Source organism: Manduca sexta, chromosome 17 (assembly GCF_014839805.1).
Source record: "Manduca sexta isolate Smith_Timp_Sample1 chromosome 17, JHU_Msex_v1.0, whole genome shotgun sequence".
Taxonomy (NCBI): domain Eukaryota; kingdom Metazoa; phylum Arthropoda; class Insecta; order Lepidoptera; family Sphingidae; genus Manduca; species Manduca sexta.
Window position 1 is genome coordinate 4,692,463 of NC_051131.1, and position 10,355 is coordinate 4,702,817.

General features: G+C 31.4%; 2 protein-coding genes across 2 annotated transcripts; both read left to right on the plus strand.

Annotated features, from left to right (window-relative positions):
* Positions 1 to 4,053: 4,053 nt before the first annotated feature.
* LOC115445165 (protein-lysine N-methyltransferase EEF2KMT) lies at positions 4,054 to 5,681 on the plus strand. The gene is made up of 5 exons (XM_030171343.2): positions 4,054 to 4,356; positions 4,476 to 4,799; positions 4,904 to 5,162; positions 5,249 to 5,464; positions 5,537 to 5,681. Exons 1-5 carry the CDS (start codon positions 4,276 to 4,278, stop codon positions 5,638 to 5,640), a joined length of 984 nt encoding a protein of 327 aa, XP_030027203.1. The 5' UTR covers positions 4,054 to 4,275; the 3' UTR covers positions 5,641 to 5,681.
* Positions 5,682 to 7,878: 2,197 nt separating this feature from the next.
* LOC115445171 (mitochondrial inner membrane protease ATP23 homolog) lies at positions 7,879 to 10,281 on the plus strand. The gene is made up of 5 exons (XM_030171352.2): positions 7,879 to 8,340; positions 8,913 to 8,958; positions 9,159 to 9,240; positions 9,385 to 9,609; positions 10,082 to 10,281. The coding sequence occupies exons 1-5, from the start codon at positions 8,106 to 8,108 to the stop codon at positions 10,274 to 10,276; spliced, it is 783 nt and encodes a 260-aa protein (XP_030027212.1). The 5' UTR covers positions 7,879 to 8,105; the 3' UTR covers positions 10,277 to 10,281.
* Positions 10,282 to 10,355: the final 74 nt, after the last annotated feature.

Genomic DNA, 10,355 nt, shown 5'->3' on the forward strand with positions numbered 1-10,355 from the left:
CAGGAAGTCCACTGCTGAACATAGGCCTCCCCCAAGGATCTCCACGTAATAATAATATGGAATATTAAAAGTAAAACGTCCACAATTTTAAATAATTTCCTTTATTTAAAAACAAATATTATTACAAAATATACAATGGTGTTACGCGAATTTCTTATGTATAAAAAAAAAAAATAAAAATGCTTTATTCATCACGTAGGCGAACATAGTTGCACTTATGATAAGTCAAGGTACATGAGAATATTCAATTATTACTTAATTAGATTAGCTTATATAAACAAAGACAATAAAATAAATGAAAAATATACTTAGTAAACAAAGAAGCCAGCTCGGGCTGGCAGGGAAGAAGAAATAAAATTATGTATGTATGTATTTTTAAATAAGCAATAAGGGAGAAACGCGTCGCGATCCTCACCGGTGAGGACAATAAAAGCCCTAACCTAGCTAACCTACCAGCCTTTCACTAACTACCTAAGCGATGACTACCCGAAGAAGAAAGGCAGAAAGAAACTCCGGGCTTTATTTTTTGTCATCAATTGTCTATTCATTTATAATATTGTTATTAAATATATATATATTTTTTTAATAAGTCTTTTCTATACAAATTCTGATTAATTATATTAGCTAATACACGCACATCACCGTAAAATTGCGGAGAAAATCCACATAAAAGTATTTAGCAATAACTAAAAACTAACGAAAAAAAAACAATAATACTAAAAAAATTATAAAAACTATGAAACAGTCAGTGTACAGCGTGCATACGCCTACATTTACAAACATAATATTTTCATTTCATATTTTGTCGCAGATCTTGGTCAATATAATTAAGATTATAAATTTTAAGGCTGGTGCAACAAAATGATCGGTCGGTCGTCTATTATACATTGATAATTCAATGAGTCAATATAAAATAAAATATGTCACATAAATTTAAAACTGTTACCCAGTATAATGTCAAAATTGTAGAAAGGTACACATGAGACGTTTATGTAGTTAATTTATAATATTGGCGTTAACATAGGGTTGGACAGGGTGTGCAGGACTGTTTTTCCAAACCGTCTGATCATCGAGGTAATCCTTTACATTATAATACCCCTTTGACATTAATTCGCGCTTAACATGACACTTAAATTTGTAGCCGGGCAGATTGGTTATTTCAAGAGGGATTTTATTATAGAATTTGATACAATTCGCTAGATAAGATTTATTTGTTTTACAGAGCCGGAAATTTGGAACAACTAGTTTATTCTTATTTCTAGTGTTCAAACAGTGCAAGTCACTGTTTTTCATAAAAGTACCTAGGTTCTTACGGACATACATAATATTTTGAAAAATGTATTCAGCTGGCAAAGTCAGTATATTCACCTCCTTAAACAGTTCTCTAAGGGAATCGCGAGACCGAAGGTTATAAATTGCACGAATCGCTCTTTTCTGTAAAATAAAAATGGTCTGCAGATCTACTGCAGTACCCCACAGAAGAATGCAATAAGACATAATGCTGTGGAAGTAAGCGAAATATACTAACCTTGCCGTAGCCACATCAGTTAAATATCTGATCTTCCTAATAGCAAAGACTGCAGAACTCAATTTACTCGAAATTCTTTGAATGTGGGGTCCCCATTGTAATTTCCTATCGATAGAAACCCCAAGGAAGACTGTAGAGGGTACTAATTCTAGTTTATTCCCGTCTAAATCAATATCAGTTCCATTAATCTTGTTCAGTAACGAGAATCGAACACATTTAGTTTTTGCTGCATTTAATAGAAGATTATTGGCAGAAAACCAGTCAGAAATCAATTTAAATACTTTATTTGGCTCTACAAAATTTCCTTCCCTTCTATTTAGTTTAAATATTAGTGAAGTGTCGTCAGCGAATAATACAACTTCAGCCATTTTGTTAATAATGTACGGTAGATCATTAATATAAACTAAAAACAGAAATGGTCCCAAAATTGAACCCTGGGGGACCCCAATCCCAACTGTGGACCCTGCAGAGGAAACGTTGTTAATAAAAACTTTTTGTTTCCTACCCGATAAATATTAATATATTAGTTTAAGCCACAATCCCCCCTGATGCCGTAATAGTGGAGCTTTAAAATGAGGGTTCCATGATCAACGCAATCGAACGCCTTGGAAAGATCACAAAATACCCCTAAAGCATCCTGCGATCCCTCCCAGGCATCCAACACAGCTTTAACTAATGCACGTCCTGCATCTTGCGTGGACCTACCCTTTGTAAAACCGAATTGCCTGTCATGTAGAATCTCATTTTTATTAAAGAACACCAGCATTTGATTAAGCATTAACTTTTCGAATATTTTACTTAAAGCTGGTAAAATAGAAATAGGCCTATAATTGGAGGGGTGTTGGAGCAACCAGTTTTAAAAATTGGTACTACTTTACTTATCTTCATAAGATCAGGGAATATGCCGTCTCTTATGCAGCAATTAAAAATATCAGAAAGGATTGGGGCGATGCTAACTATCACTGACTGCAACGCTTTAACAGACAAACCCCAAAGATCTTCAGTACTCTTCATGTTTAAGCTCCTGAATACTTTTATAACATCATAATGAGTAACACATTCAAATTCGAAATTTGGAATTGATAAATCTAAATATTGTTTTTAGAATGACTCAGCTGCCTCTGGTGAGGATGGCAGACATTTTGTCGTCTCAAATGGTATGTTATTGAAAAACTTTTCGAAGTAATTAGCCACAGAATTATTGTCTGAAACTAGTTCGTCATTAATGTTTAATACAATCTTGTCATTACACTTAGTTTTGCCAGTTTCAGTATTAATTATTCTCCAAGTTGTTTTAATTTTATTATCCGATTTTTTTATATTTCTACTAATATAAGCAGCTTTGGCATACCTACATACACTTTTAAAAATTTTAGAGTATGTTCTTACATAATTAGTAAATTTGACATCAGGTGTAAAGGACCTTCTGTCATATAATTCGTATAGAACATTACTACGCCTAATACCTTTGGTTGCCCAAGCACTGAAAGATATTTTATTTTTTAGTGTTACTGATTTTACACTACATGTTTTATTGAATACATTTGTCACACTATTTAATAATGTTTCAAACATATTATTTGGGTTGTCCGAGTCGCAAGTCAGCATAGGCAGCACGGAATTAAGTTTTGTGCTAAATTTCTGCAAATTACGTAGGGATAGTGGTCTAAATTTAATAATGTTCTTACTTCTTTGTTTTACACAATTAAGTTTGACCATTTGACAAGTATGGTCTGAGCGAACACCGGTTAATAATTCTTTATAGTCAATTTTAAAATTTGAGATAACATTATCAATACACGTGGCCGAAGTTGTAGTTAGTCTAGTTGGCTCGAGAAAGTGACAGTTAAGATTAAATGATTGGAGCAAAGTCAAAAATAAACTTTTGTCAAATATTATATTTTATATTTTATTATAAATAGTGTTTAGGTCTCCTACTCAACAATTTATTACAATCTAATTTTCCATTATTTATTTTCAATTTTATACGGAAATTGAACAGTGTGATTCCTTACAGGTATGATCTTTTTCCGTCCAATTAAAAATTACTATGACTATAATCATTGCAAAGGAAAATTCATAGATTTCGCAAGTGCCCTTTTTAATTAGTTCTTTTCTCCATTGTAGCACACAAAATAAATAAGATACACAAATGTAAATACAACTGGAGTCAATATCTCGTAATCATAAGTCACTATTTCGTAAACACATACGACACAAAAATATACACGAAACAGAGGAGCAGGCTCAACTTAACGTATTGGGGAGAAAACTTAAATTATTGAAAAAAATCGTAATTATAAAGAATTAGCAAATAAAGTCCAACAATAACAAATCAAGCGTCAATAATTGCGGTCAATTGTCGGCTATCATGGCAGTCAACATATTTTATAGATTTTTAGGTCTATTATGTTGGTACTAGATGTAATCTAAAGTTTTGTCAACTAAAACTAAGCTTTATACAATAGAATTTAAGATATATAATCATTATTAGAAAATCCCGACACCCATTATTACACAAAACGTTCTAAGTGTCTATTCCCTGATACGTTAGTCAATTGTCAGGATTGTTAGGTTATGTGTTTACTTTTGATTGCGAGACTTTTGATATACTTTCGTTTTTACAATTCCATTTTATTTATCGAAATTAAATTAATATGTTCTATTTTATTAAAAAAAAAAATTGTTAATTTGTTTTAAGTATAAGTCGTTTATTAATCAATAATATTTAAATATTTTGGTACGAAATGTATCCCCTTTGTGAAGATAAAACTTTTTTAGCATTGGTAAAAAAATTCTATCAAGGATCCCTCAATTTTAGTTTGCAAGTAAGATTTCACTAGCCTGTCAGAATTGATTTTTATTGATATCCTTGGATTGGATTGTTGAATTGAATTGGATTGTTTTATTTTCAATATATTGGTACTTTCATTATAACTTATTTTAGCCCGACGACATACAACAAATGACCTGGACTTGGCAAGAAAAATTCTTAAACCATACCTTTAACAACGAGTTAATCAAAAAGTATCCAGTAAATAAAAAATTCTCCAGATTATTTTTAAAAAAGTTAATCAATTTTATAGAAAGCAGTCAAGAAATTCATGATGATTTTTATTCACAAATATGTAATTTGATGAGTAGTGAAATTGATCAGGACGATTTCTACTACAGACATTATGTTATTGGCAATGATTTTAACAATACAATAATCATCAAAGAAACTAAAAATACTGTTGTTAATGGAACAACTGGGATGAAGACATGGGAGGTAATTATGGTGTAGTTATTATATGAAATTAGACAATTTTATAACTTATGGCTTAAAGAGCAAGAACTATTTTCATTTAATTTCTATATTCTGTTTCTTTTCAGGCTGCATTTGTTTTATCAGATTGGGCTCTATGTAATAAAGAATTCTTTAAATCAAAAACAATTTTGGAACTCGGCTCTGGAGTTGGTTTTACTGGTATAACAGTAACAAAGTTATGTAAACCTTCTTTGTTTTTATTAAGTGATTGTCATAATGAAGTATTGAACACTATATGTGACAATATTAGAATTAATTTCCATCAATTAAATGAGACAGAACAAGCTGATGTTATTTATTTTAATGGGGAAGAAAGTAGTTTAGGTAAGATTTCTTAACAATCATTAAAAAAGTTTAATGAGGCATAATTTTATTCAATAGTAATTTGTATTAAAATTTTATACTTGCAGGAGTTACAATGCTTGATTGGAATGACATTGGTGATATGCCTCAGAATATAGTGCCAGATATTATTATTGGGGCTGATATTGTTTATGATCCTGTGATATTAGAACCACTTTGTAATGTATTAGATTATTTCTATAATAAGAATAAAGAATTGGAAGTATTCATAGCAAGTGTGATAAGAAATGAAGATACTTTTGCTGCATTCTTAAAAACTTTAGGTAAGAAATATGCTATTGATTTTCTTTTATATTGTATCAACAAAAATATCACCCATGGATATTTTTTTTCAGACTCCAAAAGCTTTCAGTATGAGGAATTACAGCCAGCAAAAAGCATTTACATTGACTGGGATCATAGTACTAAAATATGTTTAATAAAAATAAAAAGGAAATAATAATTTCTGTCATTTATTTAGTTAAGGTCGATCGGGGGAAGTGCGCCATAAAATTTTCATAGCTGGATTCAATGCAAAATAATTTCTTTTTGTGCTGAGTTAAGAATGTAATTTTATTAATTTAAGAATATTTGGTATTTTGTGATAACAACCTATAGCCATTCAAGGAAATCGGTGCATAAATTAATAATATTTTGCTCAAAGTAAAAAAAAATGGTAGTAGGCGCACTTGCCTCCGGAAATGGGGTAAGTGCGCCTGTGTAAAAAAAAACGCCAATATGAAACATTATAAAGAAAACATTCACTTTAGCCCATAGAGAAATGAGTTTTACTCGCATTGCTCTTGGATAATTTTTAATCGCTCAATATTATAACAAACTATGGCTGTCAAATCAAATTCGGGGTAAGTGCGCCATATATATGTAAATCAGGGCTTGAAAACATTTTAGATTTTTTTTTATATATAATTTTTGCTATGTTAGAGTTTTGTGTGCGGATATGTTGGAATAAAAAAATGGTAGCCCTAATATAAAATCCATTTTATTTCTAAAAACTAAAAAAAACATACAAAAATCTAGGAATTAACAATTTTGAATGCGTTATTAATGCAATTACTTAGACTTTGGCCTTATGACATTTGATATGTTTTAGCTGCATTATATCCAGATAACGTGCCTGATCGAACAGTTACAACCTATTCACGTAAAGTTGCTCTAGACCAAGGTATTTCAGTTTTTCTTTTGTAAAAACGAATTAACTAATACGCCCTTTTATTTAAGTCGGCTCAAAACAAAATACCTTGAGTACAAAAAATTCTGCTGTTAAGTATAACATTTTAATAATAATAATTCATATTAGTAAAACTTATTCTCAAAAAAGGTTGGTTATATATGGATCAGGGGCAAGTGCGCCATACGACTATTAACTGTGGCGCACTTGCCCTACTCGACAATTTTTAAGGTACATTTTTTCGCATTGCTAAAATTCCTTTATTTTAGTATATATAAATGAAATTCAGGCAGGAAGTTAAAATAAAAGGTTTAAACTATATATTCACCTTACTGGTTTACAGAAATATGTTAAATATCTTGAAATATTTGATGTTATCTTTCACGGTGTCATCTCTGTTTACAGGTCTAAATGACACTTAAAATAAAATGGCGAATAAATCGTATTAAAATGAACATAGCCATTTATGTTTTTTAGTGGAACTGTATTTCAGTTAGTAGCATAGATGTAAGATTGCGGTAATTGTATAACATCAATAGTTCTCGATTTTTTTAGGGTAGGTGCACTTACCCCGTCGGCGCACTTGCCCCACCTCACCTTATATCCTGTGAAGTCAGATGGTGAAAGTATTGCATCCATGATATATTTTTTTATGTGCCCATTCATTTTATTTATGTGCCCTGTACTTCTACAATTTTTTGCTTAAGGCGATACCTCAAGGTCCATTTTCATACATTTTGTTTCACCTTTAATCTGGGTAACTAAACAAGTATTGAAAATTTCGTCATATTAAATTTTAAAGGCCGAAATATCCATGATTATTAATTATTTTTACGTTTTTCTTTCAACTGCGAGAACTAATCACTAACTAGACGTGAATTTAAATTCTTTACTTGCCAATACTTGTTTAGTTACCCAGATTAAAGGTGAAACAAAATGTATGAAAATGGACCTTGAGGTATCGCCTTAAGTAAGTATAAGATTAGTATTACTATTTTTTATATAAATGGGTCATTAAGTACATTATATTTGAAAAAAGAGATCAGGGTATCTATCTCAGAGTACCGGCAGTACCTACCGATAAGAAACAACTAAACCTTTGTGTCCATTATGACTGGGCGAGTAGGGCAACTGCGCAACCATAACTATGGTGCTGCGTGCGCTTTAAATCGCTTTGTCAAACCGCCATTTGCTATATATTATTTTTAATGGACGCGTTTTCACACAAAATGTAAAGCAGCCTGATTTTTGCGCTGCGATGAGTAATTCAACTGATTCTTTCTGGCTGATGGACGTAATCCATAATATTACACATGGAGATGAGGAAAGTCAAGAATGATGTATGTATTCAATAACAGGGTTGTGGAAAGTTTGTAAAAAGTTAAATTATAAATTTTGAGCAATAAGTAGTCCGTGATTTATTAATTTTTTTATTATACATGAAAATTTCATCGATTGAAGTTTTAGATTGTGGCTCTCCGCTAGTTCCTTCGTCAATTGTCAGTGAATCTGTCAAAATGTCAGTGTTATTTGTCCATTGTCAAATTGTATCTTAGTGCGCGGAGATACGGTTTTCATGGGTTATTTCGAATACAATTTTGAAATAAAACACAATATACATATATTTATGTGTTTTCCTTTGAATGGAAAATAGTCTTTTATTCTATATTTAAAAAGTTATTAATACATAACCTAGAATTGATACAGAAGTTTCGTTAGTGATAATCTTGTCTAAAATGACTGAAGAAGGTAAAACTGCTACTTCGGAACCTAAGAAAGAAGAAGTGAATAGTAATGAAAATAATAAAAATGACGACGGTAAACCATCAGAAGCCTGGGGTTACGATTTGTATCCAGAAAGACGAGGCACTTTCCAACGAAGTATTACTAATATTCTGATCGGTAAAGAAGGCAAAGAGAATATCGATAAATTAAAATGCGAAAAGCATGTGGTGGAATGTGTGAAAAATAGTATGTATTTATATCATTATGCTAATTTGAAACTATGTTATTTTATACAAGTACTCTTACTGACTGATAACCTTTGATAATGTATTTGGTAATCTACGGTAAATAACTACTACGCGAAGTTATACTTAGTAAATATTTTGTCTAAAATGCATATTATGAATTGTAGTTTCTCCAACTAATAACAATAATATGTATTCTCATTAAGTCTGCCCTTACATGATAATATGTATGAAGTGCAATAAATAAATAAAGTTGTGTAATTATGTTAAGTATGTACATATAGACTCAATAATTTGAGGAGTTTGTTCCCAGCACATTTCATATTACTGAGAAATATATGACTACTTTTGTATTGATGAGTATATTTGTATATGTAGTGGCACAAGTGTGTTGCATTCTGGGATCAATCTGTGTATATCCAATTCCGACAGGCCAATATAATTATATTGGTTGTTAAGGGGTATCTCTCGTAAGACAATATTCTATTGGACCCCACTCCACTCACCATCAGGTGCCGTGTGCATGTGGTTTTGTGGTGCACTTATAAGATAAAGTAATGATTTTCATTTCAGGTTCAATTGTAAAGGTGATGATGGCAGCACTTAAAAGCTCAGGATGGTAAGTGATAATTTCAAGCTATTGTCATTATGATTGTTAAAATGGTCCTTCTATTTCTTTTATTAATAGCTTTACAGTTACATTAGTATTTTAGCAAATATAAAAATGGTATTTCTGTTAGAGAATATGTTGTTGGTAAAATGATGCAATTTTGTTTCAATATTATGAAAGTGTTTAATTTGATATTTGTTACTTTCCAGCCCCATTGATATTAGGCGCCATATCTCTTGTGAAATGTGCGATTATTCAGTCAGCGGTGGCTATGATCCGGAGTTGAATCAGGTAATTTGAAATTTGTGTTATCTTTCATTGTCATCAATCTCATTTTTATATTAACACACCATTTCCATATTACACAAACTATTATAAGAACTTAAATAAAAAAAATATGAATTGCATTTCATAATAAATTTATTTTACTTCCAGATAGTAGTGTGTCAAAATGTATCGACACGTAAAGGGATGGTGCAAGGGGTCCTGGCCCACGAGATGATACACATGTTTGACTACTGTCGGAACCACTTGGATTTTAGGAATATGGAACACCTGGCTTGCACTGAGATCCGGGCTGCAAACCTAACACATTGCTCATTTACCAGTGCCTGGTCTCAGGGAGATGCGTCATGGACGGATATCAAGCAAAAACATGCGGTTTGTACTTCCATAATTATATTTTTTTATTACATAAAGCCATACCTAGTAGTTTGTCAGTTCATTTAGGTGTGTGGTACTGTTTAAGACAATATTAAGACTTGTTTTATTAATTAAGAATATAAGTACCTAAAATTAATAAGTACCTAAAAAAGATAAGTACCTAAAATTTTCAAAATTAATTTCGTTAATATCTCATGGTCTTGCTCGCGGATTCGTCTGCGTGAATTTCACATACTTTCGTATTTGTAATGTTAGTAAGGATATATAGTGATGGGTGAAAGGCTAATTCACTTAAGCGACATTTTTTGCCACACTAACTTTCATACATATTTAAATACACCACTTTTTTGTGTTTTTTTCAAGTAGTTAAATTTTTTAGAAATTTTTTTTCGCTTGAGTCAATTAGCCTTTTACCCGTCGATATCTTAGTAAGTAGTAAGATAAGAACTAAGAATTAAATATTTTTCAGGATTGCGTCAAAACTAAAGCATTATATTCAGTAATGGCTGTAAGACAAATTGGAAAGGCCGAAGCTGTCGAAGTAATAGAGAAAGTATTTCCCAAGTGTTATGCAGACTTAGAACCGATAGGCAGAAGGATCAGGAGAAACTCTGAAGACATGGATAGAGCATTTAGGGAAGCAGCATATTATGGGTACCAGTAGCAAAATAGTAGAGAATCTATTTTACTTATAATGGAAAAGGTCAACAACAATAAAACCTAAAGTAATGCAGTAGAAACTA

What these genes read in the sequence shown, in the direction of transcription:
- LOC115445165 (XM_030171343.2), top strand. Translation starts at nt 4,276, where the DNA reads ATGTATCCCCTTTGTGAAGATAAAACTTTTTTAGCATTGGTAAAAAAA. An exon ending in CTGGGATGAAGACATGGGAG is followed by an intron (nt 4,800 to 4,903) that starts GTAATTATGGTG and finishes GTTTCTTTTCAG; the next exon opens with GCTGCATTTGTTTTATCAGA. An exon ending in TGCATTCTTAAAAACTTTAG is followed by an intron (nt 5,465 to 5,536) that starts GTAAGAAATATG and finishes ATTTTTTTTCAG; the next exon opens with ACTCCAAAAGCTTTCAGTAT.
- LOC115445171 (XM_030171352.2), top strand. Translation starts at nt 8,106, where the DNA reads ATGACTGAAGAAGGTAAAACTGCTACTTCGGAACCTAAGAAAGAAGAA. An exon ending in GCACTTAAAAGCTCAGGATG is followed by an intron (nt 8,959 to 9,158) that starts GTAAGTGATAAT and finishes GTTACTTTCCAG; the next exon opens with CCCCATTGATATTAGGCGCC. An exon ending in ATATCAAGCAAAAACATGCG is followed by an intron (nt 9,610 to 10,081) that starts GTTTGTACTTCC and finishes AATATTTTTCAG; the next exon opens with GATTGCGTCAAAACTAAAGC.